This window comes from Urocampus carinirostris, chromosome 4 (assembly GCF_059441175.1).
Source record: "Urocampus carinirostris isolate Australia breed hairy pipefish chromosome 4, RoL_Ucar_1.0, whole genome shotgun sequence".
Classification (NCBI taxonomy): domain Eukaryota; kingdom Metazoa; phylum Chordata; class Actinopteri; order Syngnathiformes; family Syngnathidae; genus Urocampus; species Urocampus carinirostris.
Window position 1 is genome coordinate 32387117 of NC_142352.1, and position 17070 is coordinate 32404186.

General features: G+C 39.4%; 1 protein-coding gene across 2 annotated transcripts in view; it reads right to left on the bottom strand.

The window, feature by feature from the left end:
* The window catches only part of ly75 (lymphocyte antigen 75), a 49680-nt gene that overhangs the window by 28511 nt on the left and 4099 nt on the right, over positions 1 to 17070 (bottom strand). For both annotated transcript variants that reach the window (XM_088334214.1, XM_088334213.1), the window contains exons 3-13: positions 12647 to 12820; positions 12041 to 12202; positions 11175 to 11294; positions 9655 to 9795; positions 9378 to 9575; positions 5673 to 5830; positions 5073 to 5180; positions 3890 to 3978; positions 2902 to 3071; positions 2522 to 2721; positions 40 to 182 (exon numbers count right to left, since the gene is read on the bottom strand). In XM_088334214.1, coding sequence (XP_088190340.1) covers positions 40 to 182; positions 2522 to 2721; positions 2902 to 3071; positions 3890 to 3978; positions 5073 to 5180; positions 5673 to 5830; positions 9378 to 9575; positions 9655 to 9795; positions 11175 to 11294; positions 12041 to 12202; positions 12647 to 12820 — 1663 coding nt within the window. The remainder of the gene's footprint in view (positions 1 to 39; positions 183 to 2521; positions 2722 to 2901; positions 3072 to 3889; positions 3979 to 5072; positions 5181 to 5672; positions 5831 to 9377; positions 9576 to 9654; positions 9796 to 11174; positions 11295 to 12040; positions 12203 to 12646; positions 12821 to 17070) is intronic.

Consider the following 17070-nt stretch of genomic DNA (forward strand, 5'->3'; position numbering starts at 1 on the left):
CCACTGGTTTAAAGTACAAAAGCCAGACACAAAATGTACCTAATAGCGTCTCTCATGATCCCATGCAGCGCTCTCATCTCATCCAAATTTGTGAAGCTGGGCAAGTTAGCTCCAAGGGCCTGACAAAACCGCTCCGCTTCTTCCCATGAGCGTTTTCGACTCAGCCTCTCCTCATGGAACACCTGGCACGTACCCAAAAATGTTTTTAAATTTGCAGACTTGGATGAAAAACAAAAACACTAAGTAGATGGGGCTAGAATGCTCTTTGTCTCAGCTGGTAAAACAACTAGGGAGCACGATGTCTTACTTGTAACCTGTTTTCTTCCCCTACCTATGCACTTTTTTGTCCGCACAATGAAAACTTAATCGTAAACTAATGTTCTGCTCATGTGCATCAACCACTGACTTGTGGGTCTGTGAAGTTGTGGCATCTACAAGTATAACCAAAATGTGCTCTAGATATTATGACTTAATAGTAATATGTACAATATATGTCAACTACAATGATGTTATGCCATAAAACAGAAAAAACACCGCATACAAATCCTAATCCACTGTCATTCTACAAGTGTTCTGGATTGTATTACTGATAATGATAATGGGTTCATCAAGGATGATAATGGGTGCATCGAGGATGCCCAATATACAGGGAGTGCAGAATTATTAGGCAAGTTGTATTTTTGAGGATTATTTTAATTATTGAACAACAACCATGTTCTTAATGAACCCAAAAGTCTCATTAATATCAAAGCTGAATATTTTGGAAGTTGGAGTGGGGCTTTTTTAGTTTTAGCTATTTTAGGAGGATATCTGTGTGTGCAGGTGACTATTACTGTGCATAATTATTAGGCAACTTAACAAAAAACAAATGTATACCCATTTCAATTATTTATTTTCATCAGGGAAACCAATATAACAGCTCAACATTGACAAATATACATTTCTGACATTCAAAAACAAAACAAAAACAAATCAGTGACCAATATAGCCACCTTTCTTTGCAAGGACACTCAAAAGCCTGCCATCCATGGATTCTGTCAGTGCTTTGATCTGTTCACGATCAACATTGCGTGCAGCAGCAACCACAGCCTCCCAGACACTGTTCAGAGAGGTGTACTGTTTTCCCTCCTTGTAAATCTCACATTTGATGAGGGACCACAGGTTCTCTATGGGGTTCAGATCAGGTGAACAAGGAGGCCATGTCATTAGTTTTTCTTCTTTTAGACCCTTTCTTGCCAGCCACGCTGTGGAGTACTTGGATGCGTGTTATGGAGCGTTGTCCTGCATGAAAATCATGTTTTTCTTGAAGGATGCGGACTTCTTCCTGTACCACTGCTTGAAGAAGGTGTCTTCCAGAAACTGGCAGTAGGACTGGGAGTTGAGCTTGAGTCCATCCTCAACCCGAAAAGGCCCCACAAGCTCATCTTTGATGATACCAGCCCATACCAGTACCCCACCTCCACCTTGCTGGCGTCTGAGGCGGACTGGAGCTCTCTGCCCTTTACCGATCCAGCCACGGGCCCATCCATCTGGCCCATCAAGACTCACTCTCATTTCATCACTCCATAAAACCTTAGAAAAATCCGTCTTGAGATTTTTCTTGGCCCAGTCTTGACGTTTCAGCTTGTGTGTCTTGTTCAGTGGTGGTCGTTTTTCAGCCTTTCTTACCTTGGCCATGTCTCTGAGTATTGCACACCTTGTGCTTTTGGGCACTCCAGTGATGTTGCAGCTCTGAAATATGGCAAAACTGGTGGCAAGTTGCATCTTGGCAGCTGTACGCTTGACTTTTCTCAGTTCACGGGCAGTTATTTTGCGCCTTGTTTTTTCTACACGCTTCTTGCGACCCTGTTGACTATTTTGAATGTAACGCTTGATTGTTCGATGATCACGCTTCAGAAGCTTGGCAATTTTAAGAGTGCTGCATCCCTCTGCAAGATATCTCACTATTTTTGACTTTTCAGAGCCTGTCAAGTCCCTCTTCTGACCCATTTTGCCAAAGGAAAGGAAGTTGCCTAATAATTATGCACACCTGATATAGGGTGTTGATGTCATTAGACCACACCCCTTCTCATTACAGAGATGCACATCACCTGATATGCTTAATTGGTAGTAGGCTTTCGAGCCTATACAGCTTGGAGTAAGACAACATGCATAAAGAGGATGATGTGGTCAAAATACTCATTTGCCTAATAATTCTGCACTCCCTGTATACTACATAGCTTTTATACTTCTCACTCTAGGGGCAACCTAGTAGAAGTAAATGTTACCAATGAGGCAAATCTAGCAGTGAGCATTTTGGTTGTACTAGATGTACCCTTAATGGCATTCTAAAAGAAAAACAAAACCAGAAGGACCTTTTTTAAAATGAGTAAATTAGTACAAGTTCAAGGCGATTAAATACAGTTTCAAATCGCCTTTACAGTTCCAAGCATAAGCAAAGACTGCTTCTTTTCTAGTGATAATGCTTGTGCTTATTTGCTATGCTTATTTTGGGGGAAAAAAACCGTACTGACTCACTCACTTTGTAGCAGTATTTGATGTCAGGTACGGATGTCCAGCCGTCTGAGCATGAGGAGTTGTTGTGTCTTTCAGGTTCTGGTGGAAGAACTGGACTGAGGTCCGTCTTACAAATGGTCCCGGCCTTGAAGAGCGTACAGTTTTTTACCTCCCACTTTCCCAAGTTGTTTGTAGTGGCAATCACGGCACAACCACCACTGTGCTCTGCCACAATATAAGAATTGAATGGAACTTCATAGTTATGTTTGAAATAGAAATTCAAAAAGCAACTGCAAACAAAAACAAAAATGACCACGATGGTAAAGATATCCAATAAGGTGTATGTCTTTGAAATTTTGCTAAGCCCTCACTACATTTATGAGAGTAAAAAGCAGTAGTACATACCCGGTTGAAAAGAACCCCAATTAGTGAAAGTAACGTCACTTTGGAAATCATCCTGGCTTTGCCATTGATACTCCCCCGAGTTTTTAACGTCTTGTAGCCCGATCCAGAAATATTGAGGTGTATTCCTTGTGTAAACTCCAAGTAAACTGCTGATGAAAGCCTGCTCGAATCTGAAAATATAAAATAGATGGTTTGGACACATAAAGCAATACAGTTTATCAGAATCTCCACCTCAAAAATCCAACCTGACTTTGCACTTGTTAAAGCCCAAAGAGAGACTACGTTTCTCTCACTGCACAAAAAAAAACTAAAAACACACGGGGTACAACAATCTGACAGAATAAGATTATTAACGTAAGTGGAAAATTTGGTTTACCATTGTTTTTGAGTTATTGTGACTAAATCTATCTACCCTGGTCATATCCCTCAAGAGGGGTGACCTGAATAATATCAGTAATATAAGTTAAACATGGTAAAAGCCTTAAGATTTTGTTTACGATTGTTTTTTTAAGTTACTGTCAGGGAATAAGCTCACCAATATATGTTAAAATGGTAAAAGCCTTCTCATTTTGTTTACAATTGTTTTTATGTAATGTCACTGAATAAGATAATGTTTGTATGTTACAATGGTGAAAGCATTTTGTATACCATTGTTTTGGGAAATGTGACTGAATCAACGGCATTTTTTTTCATTACTTATGGTAATTAAACATACAGTAAACAAGTCGTACCAACTTGCTAAATCAATGCTGCTCTTTATAAAGAAACACAATTAATATTATGCAGAATGGAGATCAGTGTTTTGGTCTGGCCCTCCACAATATTTTCAGTTTCTCATGGGCCTCCAATCAAAAACCATTTGCCCACCCATGCTCTGTAACCTTTGGTCATTTCAGCACTTCAGAAATCATTTTGCACATGCCACAGCCTTTTTGGTGCTTAATGCTTTTCTTATTGTCAAGTCACAAGAAAAAAAAACAACCACTACCTGTTCCTTATAACGATGCTACACCGGTCTTTGAAAGAGACTTGTGTAGTATTCACTTTGAAACAAGAGTTGCCATGTCTCCTCCAGCCCTAAATGCATAAAGCATTGACATGTTACCAAACTTTAACACTGCTGCAGACACATCATCTAAAATCTGTGGTTTTAAAATAAACCATTACATTCACACTTTCATTTACTTTGGACGTTAATCCATTTTTATAATTGGACAAACACTTGATTCAAAATTTCAAAACAGCAAGATCCACAGAAACTTGAAAACAATCCTAAACATTTGAGAATGATGACATTATTTATTAATTTGCCATTTAATAACAACAATTAAAAGTATGCGGATGCCAGCACACAACAAAAGCATGCAGTTATGGGGAAAAAGGTGTCTTATAAAATGGAACAGGCTTAAGCATTTTTTCCACTCCAAAACCTTTCCGGACATGGGATTTTTTGTGTGAACAACAACCAGAAATAAATGCTTGTTTTATGGAAAAAGACCCAGAAAAATGGGATTAATTGACCCAAATATTGGGTTAGACCCATTTTTTGACCCAATTTCATTTCAGAGGGTTACAGGTCTAAATTTTTTTAACAATATTTATTTAAATTTTGGATAGAGGGTATTACTTTAGCCCCTTTCATCTTGCAATGGGTTATTCCCCTATGGAATGAAAAATCACAGTGGTTTTAAGATGAATAGTATTCTTGATTATTTCTATATCTTTAGTTCCACATCTTCCTTATTACCCGTATTATAAAAGGGTATAACATTTTATTGAATGGCTTTTATTGTGAACGATGTGATTTATTACATTCCATGTCCTTTTTACACTTTGATGAAGGGATTGTGAATGAACGAAACCTCCTTGACATGCAGAACTGCAGCCCTTGAGGATCTGGAATTTAAACACATTTCCTTTTTGTGGACTAAAGTAATGTGTTTGAATTTGGGAACCAATAGATCACAGTGAGAGTGAATTACATGTTTTCAATCATAAAAAAAGTATCCGTTTTTATATTTCAACTAATGAAATTATATTTCCATGAATTACCAAGAAATAAATCCTCAACATATAAAAATTGAATTGGAACGGCTCAACCATAAATAAAATAAGACTCCAATCGTGAGTATGTTTTAAACTTGGAAACACAAAACGAAAAGAATACTCACATCTTCAAAACGACAGCCAGCCGTCCCCGATGACTCATTGACTTCTCCCTTCCTCTGACACAAGAAGGCTCGATTTTCAGAACAATCTCCAACACGCCAACCATGGGACTATTGGGCCAAACAAAGATATTTTATTTTTCATTCAAATCCATCTGTATGACATCTCATACACACAACTGTGGTGAAAAACAATAACAAAGTCAAGAGCAGGATTGAACAGATTTAAACTTTCCTTATTTTTCCTTAAGGGATAGTGACATGGGAAATTTGCATTTGGGATCTTGCTTTATTGACTTTGGTATCATAGGGCAGGAAATAATAAGACCACTGTCATTAAATGAACGTGTAAAGTGAATCCATCAATTTTATTTAGATTCAATTGTATGTTAAAAATTGTTAAAAGCATGTGCAAATTGTGGCGCCGCCATTTACATTTTTTTTAATGTCTTCATGCTTTTTGGGAAGCCATAGTTCAAAGGTCCAGGAGACCCACTTAAACCCTATAATTTGGATAATCAGTCTCTTAAAGCAACTGTTATACTTACGAGTGTGTTTCAATTGAACATTCTCAACACTAAAAACACAAACACAGACACCCGCCTCAGTGTAGAAAACACAGCTGTTATCCTGTGAAGGTTGCAGCGGCTGATATGCATCCCAGTATGTGAAAGTGACTGGTGTGTGGTCGATCCATTTGAAGACAGTGGGATTCGCACCCTCTCCGACAAGACCGATCCACACACTCGTCTGTTGCCCACCTGACAAAGAAAATGAACGTGTGACTCTCATTTTAAACACACGTTATAAAGTAGTCCCTTGTTTTTCGCCGGGGTTACATTCCAAAAAGGTCCCGCGATAGTAAAAATCCACAAAGTAGAAACCTTTATTAATTTATTTGTTAACTAAATATTCTAGTGGCACCTGGATTATGCGGCAGGGGTATACCAGTGAAAGCTGTCGGGCCCTGCTGTTGAACAGAAGAGTGTGTTGTGTCACCCTGACACGAGTGACATAGCTGCTTTCTTGTGTTCCGTTTCATCTGGAGGGACAAAGCATGACCATCTTGGGTGCCGAGGTGCTTAACTTGTTTGGCTGTTTGGGCATTTGGGTTGGCCATGGTCCAAAAACATTTGTGTGTGTTTTTGCTACTTTTTCCTTTTTTTTCCTTTTCTTTGTTTTTGTATGTGTTTGTCTTGCTCAAAGTCACCCCTCTCGAGGGATATGACCAGGGTAGATTGATAAAAAATACTCTAGTAAACATTAAAGCCAAAGAACAACCCCAATTTATAGGTTCAAGATTTTTTTAATGAATGAAAGTAATGTAATTTTGAACCTGTTTTTACAAATAACATCTATACTCTCAAATTATAATCTTAAAAAAACTAATCTTTGTACTAAATGGGTTGAATTGATTTCAGGACACTACGTTTTCACTTTACATTATACCGTATTTTCCGCACTATAGGGCGCACCGGGTTATAGGGCGCACCCCCAAAAAATAGTTTTTGGTCCTATATCTTCCATACATAAGGCGCACCGGATTATAAGGCGCTACAATGGGAACGTCGACAAAACAGTCAGATAGTTCAGTCAAACTTATTACCCCCTTAACATTCCGAAAGCTTGCAAAGAAGCAAATACGTGTCGTAGACACGTGCGGATGCGGTGTCCGTACGATGTCACTCAAATGCATCGTTCCAAATATAATTCGGAAGGTTAAAGTCTTGGGGATCAAGAAATGCCAACCATTCCTTAGTTTCTATTTTCTTTTTCGCTCGCAACTTTACTGTGCATATGACAATAAACACTTTGAATTGAGTTTAATTTAAAAAAAGACCCATCACAGAAACATCGATATCACTCTGAAACAAGATACTGGGAAAATATATAGCCGGAGTAGCTCACCGAAGTCGTTGAAGTTCAATAATAATGTGCAACCATGGTCCTCTTATATCCGTGAGTGTAGTAAATCCAGGAGAGTAAAATATTTACAAATACAGAATGGTAAAACATGTTTCCTCTATGCCGTAGACCAGGGGTGTCAAACTCATTTTAACTCTGGGGCCACACGATAGAACAAACATTCTGTCGGGGGCCGGACTAGTAGATTAAAGAGAAAGAAAAAGAGAGATAAAGAAATAAGAGAAAGAGGGAGGAAAAAGGAGAGAGGGCAGGACAAAGAAAGAAAGAGAGAGAGAGGGAGAGAGCATGAGAAACAATAGAGATAAAAAGTCATGAGAAAGGGGGAAAGAAAGGGAGAGGAAGAAAGAAATCCAAAGAGAAATAGAAAGACAGAAGGAGAGAAAAGAGAAAAGAAAGCGTGAAGGGTAGGAAGAGAGACAGAGAAAAGAGAGAAAAAGAAAAAAGAAAGTTAGAGCAAAAGAAGTTAAAAAGACACACATAGAGAAAAAGGAAGAAAGAGAAACAGAGAGTGAAAGAGTCAGAGACAGAGAGTGGGAGAAAAGGGGTGGAGAAGAGAGAGAGAGAGAGAGAGAGAGAGAGAGAGAGAGAGAGAGAGAGAGAGAGAAAGAAATACAAGTACAGTGTCTTTGTTCAAGGCACCTGACTTTGGCAACATCAAGTTTACATTTTTCTACCTGCAGCTCGTTTTTCTCTTGCGCTTCTCTGAGTGTTGTCTCGCGGGCCGGATTCAATCCCTTAGCGGGCCTGATCTGGCCCGCGGGCCGCCAGTTTGACACCTGTGCCATAGACAACCAAACATGCTATTCACATTCATCTTTTTCGGCCAATTGCAGGCTTTGTTTTGCCCCTTTACTCTATGCGAGCCTGTAAATGATAAAAAGGATCCGCCCCCTTTACCTCCGAATATCTTTAGCCAATAGTGATCGATTCAAATGATGATTGACACATTGGCTGGGAAATTAAACACCGGCATATTTATCACAGCATACACCGCGGACCACGTCGCCTACGAGGAAAAATCTACTCGGCGGCTGCTTGCCTTTGTAGCGAGACCTTGCGACTTAATATTGATCCATATATAAGGCGCACAGTATTATAAGGTGCATGGTCAGTTTTTGAAAAAGTCAAGTCAAGTCAAGTTTATTTCTATAGCCCTTAATCACAAAGAGTCTCAAAGGGCTGCACAGACCACAGACTATTATCACACCATCACCTGATCTAAAACCTATGTAAGGGCAAATAATGCACAGATATTGTCAATATAAAATATAAGTTAAAGGCTTTTAGGTGCGCCTTATAGTGCGGAAAATACGGTACTTTGTTCATGTACTCTGTACCGCCCTGCCAGACTTCTTGTGATTAAGGGCTATACAAATGAAATTCACTTCGCTTTGTCGCCATCATGTGGACGTTATGTAAAACTTTATTAAAACAGGGGTCGGCAACCTAAAATGTTTAAGGAGCCATATAGGACAAAAAATATGTCTGGAGCTGCAAAAAATTAAAAGTCGTATGTATACCTTATAGGGATAGGAAAGAGATACTTAATCTATCTATATTCATTAAAAACGTTAAGAATGTTTGTCCTTCATTTATTTTTCAAACATATTTGAAAAAGCCCCAGGAATCCTCAAGGGAGCGGCAGAAAGCCACATGCAGCTCCAGAGCAAGTTAAGTGGGTTAATGAGTCCAACTTTGCTGGCAGTAGAAAGCATCTCCCTCTGCCTTTTGGTGCTGTTGTCGGTCCTGAGCGTTTTGAAGACTTTTAGAGAAACTTGAAATTGAAATAGATTTACACATATTCAATTTAGTCTCATCAAGCTGTTTTAAGTACGTACAGCTCAGACTGCAATGTCATTGATGCACATCCAGACACAGGCAGAAAATGAGCTGGGTGGCTTTTCAGCCATTCAGAATGCAGAACACAATCGACGATGAAAAATCGCGAAAAGTAAACCGCAAGGGATTACTGTACTGAACAATTTGACATTTACAAATTTGCCTAGTTGCCATTTGCAGGTGAACTTTGTTTGAATGTCTGCAGTCATTTCAAAGCACGTGTTCATTCTTTAGAGCACGTGTTCATTTGTTTAACATTTTGGTACTTTTTTCACAACTTATTCTCCAAAAATTAGCTTAAACCTCTGTTGGAGCCATGCAAAACTCCTTGAATGTCCTTTCTTGTACGCCTGTCAGACTTTAATGGGCGAGACACTGTTGAATAACCTATTCGGGAATAAATTGTTATTCAGGCAAAAACTCATCAGCGATTATGAGTTTAGCCTGACATTTCTTTCTAAAGCCTGATATCCATAGCTCAATTGTGATACCTTCCAGTTCATTTCCTTTCCATGTCACAAACCCCCAAAAATGTAGACGAACCTATCGGAAAACTCGTGCTGATCATCTCTTTGGTGTCAATGGAGTGAAGGCTGGCAAGATGGCTTTCTCCCTCCGTGCTGTTACAGTACTGCTGTGCATCAGTAAAGTTTAAAAGGTTGCCTGTCACTAACTTGTAACACCAGCCATTCCATTGCATCCAACCAGGTGCACACACTGTCTCTTTGTACACGAGTGACTCTGCAGGAAGAGAAATACTTACAATAACTAAACTTAAAAACATGACAGTACAGTTTTGATTTATGTGTGTTTAAGATACCGGTGGGCCTTATTAGAGTAGTGTTGACAGTTTTCTTGCAGATGTATGGCAGTTTTTTGCTGCACGCTTCGGCTTCGTAGTTCTGCTTGCTGTTCAGGACGCCGCAGTCTGACTCGATGATGAAAGAGATGGGGGGCATTCCTGTTGAGAAATCACAACCTACATGAGGGAAAAGCAGATGAGCAGCATTTGCCTCTAGAGGTTTCTTATAGTGCGTTATCTATAGTAACAATAGATTTTTTAAGATACCTCCCACCCTACTGAACCAGTACGCATCTTCAGAAAATCCCAGGCACGTCTGGACAAAACTTCTTCAAGAATCCAAAGAGAATCTGCTAGCAATGGCAGCCCGATGCTCAAAACAGCCTAAAAGCGACTTTTACAACTTTGAAAGAAGCTGAAAAAATATTGCCAAGCTTCTATTAGCAATTGAAAAGCTTATTTAGTAAGAGTAAAACCATCAATGTAACAGTGATCAATGAAATTTGTTACAACCTAAGCCAGTTGCCATTGTGTTACAGCAACAACACACATCAAATGTTTGTAAAAGGCAGATTGTTACAACATGCATGTTTGAGCTTAAAGTATCAGAGTAGATATGTTTAAACTGACAAGAGACAAAATGGATTGCTATACTAGCATTCATTCTCTGAAAACATTGGATCAAAAATATAACAAATGTAAAGTGATTTCTGTGCTGAGAAGTGGTGCCGGCTGAGCATCTGCCCCTGATTGTCATACCTGTTAACTTCAGAGTTTGTTAACCTTTCATGATCAAATTTAAGCTCTTTTTAAAGACTTTCAAAGCAAATTTTCCAATTTCTCCAGTACAATTAAAAGAAGAAATCCAATGTGAATCATGATTTTTAGATCTTGGGTAAATTGAGAGTGATCTGAACAATATTCCTCATATAGGTGTTGGGTAGAAATGAAGTTTTTCCCATTACAATTTACCACTGGGAAACGCTACCTAAATTTTTGCATAGCTAATAATAAAAGTTCATAACTGATTTGTAATCCTTGCACTAATACACATTTGATACTCCCCTGTTTAAATGTCGTCTTGGGCACAACCCGCAGGGGGCGATTTTGTTTCATAGGACTATGCCATACAAACTAATGCCAGTTGCAGTTAATAGTGAGAGAAAAAGAAATGCAGTATCAAAGTCGCTAAAGAGCAGTGTCACTGCCATTTTTAAGCAAATCTGTTGAGAAACATGGTAACAATTTCAAGCATTTACTCGCACTTCACCCAAAATTCAGGCACTTTTCAATTCTTGAAAACACAACATTAAAATAAAAGTATTTTCAAGGATTTCAAGCACCTGTACGAACCCAGCAACTATTAAGTTTTTCCCATATTTGTATTCCCATATTTTCCAATCATTAAAAATTGCAATCATTACTAAGGGGAGAATTTGGCAAGTGAGGTCGACAGGTATGCCATGTTACCAAAACTTTTTATAGATGAAGACAATTTCTTTTGCAACATTCGAAGAAAAAATATCGAGCAGCATCACCTGCTTCCCAGCGGAGAATCAAAAGCGGAGAGCCATCTGACCACTGCCAGCCCTGAGACGCATCTAATTGATGAAGCCCAGTCCACATTCTCTCAGGCATCATGTTGAGGCCTTCTAAAACTGAAACACGCATAAGCCACAAGAATGAAGAAAAGTAAAGTGAGAGTGGTCACCATCTTAATAAAGCAGTACTGTTAACATCCACTAAGAACTGATTATGATCTTAAGTCAAAAGGCTTGACCCTCATGTTTCCCTAAAAACCCATTAACTGCCAATGACGACTAATGTTGTCCATGGAAGTAAACAATTTAATACCATTGTCGTCCGTATCTGTCATAGGAATTGTGATTGCAGTATCTGAGCTGTAAGGTCAGATAATGGTGTCATGTGCTAATTTTGCATAGCAAAATAACTAAATTGAAGTACACCAGTAGTAAACAGTAGTCAAGTTGCTGTTCATTGTACTAGTATAGACACAACCCTCCGCATGACTTTTCCGCACAGTGTCACAATAGTACGTCAACCTTGCTTTCTAGAAAGTTGTGTAGTATTTGGAGTAAAGTGGGGCTAGCCAACATTCGTTCTAACAGGGTGCTAAATTTTCTTTATTTTGAAGAAAAAGGGCACGTTGACAGAAGTCAATTATTAAACAAAATGTATTTCATAATCCAAAACCTTTGGTTTACCATAGAAGTCTATGTTGAAACTGAAGTATTTTACTTGATATAAGTCACAAGACACCTAAACAGTGACTCAAGTCGACTTGAGTCAAAGTTCCAAGGATTTAGATCCCTATCAAAGTTTTTCATTTTGCTAGTAATATATTTCAGCTGCGTAAAGTTGTTTGCCATGGTCTAATTCTTACATGTGGGGGAGTGGAGGTCATCCGGGCCAGACACACTCAGCAAATCTGCTCCTTGGCTCCGACAAGAATCTAGAGCTTGCTGCCAGGTCACGGCAGCATTGGGCACAAACTGATAGCAGAAGTTTCCCTCCGGCCCGGTGAAAAGAGTCTGGCAACCGGTCTCTGAAAAGTCAGGGAGTCTGTGAATGTTTGTTCTGGGGTTTAACGCCAACCCTAAAAGGTCTGATCACTAACTGTTTGCATTGACAAAGAGGTCAGCAAACAAACATAGAAACTGGTCTAATAACTATGCGCACCAAAAATTGATTTGCCCAACATCTGATTTTTGCAGTTGCTTGCACCCCCAGTATTATTCACTCTTGAGTTACTTGACTTCCAGTAAACTACACATTACCATTTTTTTCCTGCAAACTGTCTAAAATTTCAATGAGTCAAACGTGAGCCATCTGAATTGTGTTTACAACTCCCACCAACACTGCTCACATCATTTCAAACTTCAATACATACAAAATGTGCATCATCAATTTAATTAAAAATGCAATTTAGTGCCCTCTGTACGTTAATCAGACCCTACAATATTTGTTTTTTCTCTTCATTTTAACATGCCAGGTATTAGACAGGTCCCCTTCTTTCTGTCTTGATCATAGTCGGATGAAGTGGAGCACCACGAGAGTTCTGGCAAGTCGGGATCCGGAAGGCATCCGTGATGCCAGCTTCCATTGAACTTGAAGGGGAACTCACAGGGAGCGCCAGCAGAGTTTCCGTAAGTTGTGTGAATGACTGCATGCGGGAAAAAAAAAATAAGAGCACAAGGAAAGTCAGGAACCTAAGACAAAATTGTTAAAACATCTTTAAAAAAACAGAAAGTTTACAATACAAAATAATCAATCATGGCTATCTTACATGCGTAAGATGGCATTGGACACCATGCATTGACTGGATAAAGTAGAACAAAGAGGAAAAGCAACAATTGTGAATAAATGTGAAGGAAATACTGTGAACCCTCATGTTGTGTTAGGAATTGGCACCACTAACGGTTGTTTTGACCCTGGGTTTGACTGACCCCCAAAAAGAAAGGAGTATCACTCAATATAGTTAGCACTAACAAACCTAACAAACATGACGAGCACCCAGAATAATATACTGTATTCCCATCGTAATTTGATGTTATGGCCCCTGAGACGAATCAGTTATTACATTTTATAACCTTGAAACTGGTCGCTATAGACCCAAACACACAGGTGTCAGACATAAGATAAGATCAAGACCGTCAAAGGTTTTAATTCAGCCAGCGAGAAAACACCCAGAGAAAAACAAGAGAAGAAAGCCAGGCCCCACTCGCAAACTAACTAAAGCTACATTACATTCTCTACCTCTTTCTTTTTCTTTCCTTCTTTTTTACTCCTGCTCTCTTTCTTTTTCTGTATTTTTTATTTTTCTCTATATCTGTCTTTTTCTCTGTCTCTGTCTCTTTTCTTTCTTTCTCTCTCTACCCCCTCTATCTATACAATACTGTCTCTTTTTTTATCACGCTCACTCTCAATCTCTCTTTTGTTCTCTCCCTCTCTCGTTATCTCTCTCTCTATTGTTCTTTCTCTCTTGTCCTCTCTTTCTCTCTTCTTCTTGCCATCTTGTTCTCTCTTTCTTTCTCTCTATTTTGTTTTTCTTCTACCATGTGAATCAAGCCAATTATTTACGATTTCCACTAACTATGCTGTTCCACAGGTCAATCCAAGTATCTTTTCCGAGCTTCTATTTGAATTATGTATTCGTATTATTTTTGAGTCTTCAAAAATGGAAAGGTAATTGGTTACAGTAATAGCCTTCTTTTTTGTCCCTTGAGGGTGGCTGTTACCAGAATCAACTGCTTTAGTGACTATTGATAATTTTGAAATAAGGACCAGTAATGCCTGATGCTAATACCAGGTAAAATAAACATTTCAAATGACCCAAGGATTCTTTAAAAGAAACGATTTCCATTAACTCTTCAGCATGGCAGCCTTAAATTTTCATGATTACTGATTCGGGGAACCTGCGGCAGCCCCGGTGGCGCCAACAGCCCTAGTCGCTGATTGGCTCCTAACCCTAACCCTAACCCTAACCCTAACCCACCTTTTAAACCCCCCGACTCCCTGTTACCAGCCTCCGATCGTTGCGAACCTTCAGCTCCCGCTAAGGCAAGCCTTCCGAACCTGACTCCCTGTTTTTGACTCCCGTACGTTTCCCGGCTCCGACCTGTTTCCGTTTGATCACGTCTCTGCTCCTGCGCCCCGGTAACCCGACCTGCTTTTCCCTCTTCGACACCGCTATCGCTCGCCAGAGAAGTGCCACTTCCGCGTCCCGAGCGACCTGCTCCCCACAATCAACGATCACTGGATTGTGGGTGCCTGCTTACGTCTCTTTTCAAATAAAACTAAGAAACTAACGCAATTGTGTTCCCGTCTCCGTTCCTGGTTCCTGACATAAATATGTGTTTTGCACAAATATCAACTACCCTCTGTTTGAAAAAAAATCAGCTTATTTTTTGAAGTTTTCCCAAAATAAAAATGCAAGGTTGGATTCTAAAGGGACAGTGTGAATTATTTAGTGAGTCCTAGTGGTAAAAAAATAATTTCTGTTCAGGAAAAAAAATACTATTGTCCATCTACAGTATCAATCATCCGTGTCGCTTCTCCTCACTTGGATTGCAGGGGTGCTGGAGCCCATCTTAGCTATCTTCGGGCACTGGGTGGGGAGACACCCTGAACTGGTTACCAACCAGTCGCAGGGCACACACAGACATCTCACTCGCTCATCCACACAGGAAGGCTGGTAACTGGATTTGAACCCATGACCTCAGAACTGTGCCGCAAGCACGCTAAACACTCATCTGCCGTGCCCCCGTGAACTAACATATCAATGTCAATGTTATTTTTTATCTAAAAAAGAAAAATCATAGGTTGAGAAATTTGTATTTCTTTCACACAGTGGAATCCCCACTTCGATTGCCACCATGTTTGTCTAACATCCTGCTGCCATGCTGTGCTTTTGGCACAGGCCCTTGCTCACACCAGATAACACAGTGCAATCTAGTGGTCAAATATTACTCATTGGGGCTTAAATAACGACTATCTTCAATAGATCATGGATTATTGAGAAAAACCCTAAATGCTATGCGGATTAATTCAGATTAGCCTCAATGCCTTCCTAAAATGAATTTGACCCAGTTATCTGCTGTCTTAAATGCCAGACAGACTGGAAGGAATGGGGATCAACACCTTAGTGAAGCTGTTACAAATGTACAACAACCAGTTCTGTCAACTTAAGTGACACACACACTTTGCATTGTCAGCCCATAACAGATTCATGAAGGAAAACCTTTCTGCTAGCCAAACATTCATAACGAAACACACCTAAATTACAAGCAAAATTGTGAAATTTATCTCTTAAATCAGTGGTTCTCAACTGGTTTGACTTCAGGACCCACCATTCTGACCAAACGACATGCTTTTACCAGAATCCAGAAAGAATGTTCACTTCTCCAATGTATTCAATATAAGGATTGTGCAGTTTAAAGCAGAGATTGTATAATATAATCACTTTTTTTGAAAAAGAAACTGCCTAGCTAAACCAAAACGGCTCAAGTACCGTATATACCCGCATATAAGCCTACGTCGGATATAAGCCTACCTCACATATAAGCAACTCCCTAAAACTGCTTTAAAATAGCCACATGCGAATATAATTTCCAAATATTGATAAAGGACGTACCTAAACATCTCTAATTATTGAATTATGTAGATAATAAAGATGTATATACTGGTTAAAAGCTAAAAATATAGCATTTTCAGACCATTTACTGTTTTCCACTTTTCCGTGCCCTTATCACTGACGCATTATTACAGGCGGACAAAGAAAATAAACCAACAAAATCACAATAAAATGATCGAGCAGGGTATTATTGCCATTTGATTTTAAGGAGTTTTCTTGAAACTCCCTTTTTTTCTACTCCTTAGCAGTATTTTGCCAAGGAAAAGGCCCGCGACCCACCACTTGAGAAACACTGCCTTATATAGCTTTCTTTTGATTTGATTTTAATCCTTTCATTGAATGTATTTATTTTGGCTAAGGACTGGATAAGCTACTAAAACGTATTTTTTTGGTAACTCTGGAAAACACTAAAAGACCATAAAAACAAATCTAAGAAGCGTATAATGGGCCACCAAAAGAGATGTGACGAGTCACATGTGGCTCCTGGGGCTTGAGAGTGACACTAAAAGGTTTTTACCCAAAGTTGTGGTGCGTTATCACTCACAGCCAGTCCCATCACTATGGACGGGCCATTGGGAGTTGCCCTCCCAGCAAAGTTTTTTTTTATTTTTTCAATTTTATATTACCAATAATAATTAAAGTATTTTTCACCAGATACATTCATTTTGAAACTGTATTATACTACTACATTGTAATACCCTTTATTGTTTCAACATTCATAGAACCTTTGGTTGGTTGGTTGGTTGGTTGGTCGGATCCCTTAACCACTACAGTCGTAGGGGCACCATTTCCTGTGGTGTGTCTTGGGCAAGTACAGCCTGTTAGTGCCCATCCCTCGTCAGGCCAACATATGTTTCAACCCGGTCTCAAACCGGGATCCGTTCGTGTGTTAACTTGTGAATTGTTTATATTGAGCAAACTAAAAAGGAGATGACGCCACTCACGAACGCCTGCTCAATGGGGAAAGAGAGAGAAAGAAAAAGATAGGAAGAGAGAGATTGAGAGAGAGAGAGTGAGCGAGAGAGAGAGAGAGAGAGAGAGAAAGAGAGAGAGAAAGAGAGATGAGGACACACAGAGAAAGAGAGAGAGAGAGAGAGAGAGAGCGAGAGAGAGAAAGGTAGAAAGAAAAAGAGAGAAAGACAGTGAAAGACAGAAAAATAGAAAGAGCGAGATAGAAAGATAGCAAGAGACAGAAAAGAAAGAGAAAGGGAAAAAGAGAGAGACAAAGAGCGCAAGAAAAAGAAAAAGAAAGAAAGAGAGGGAGATAAAGAGAGAGAGAG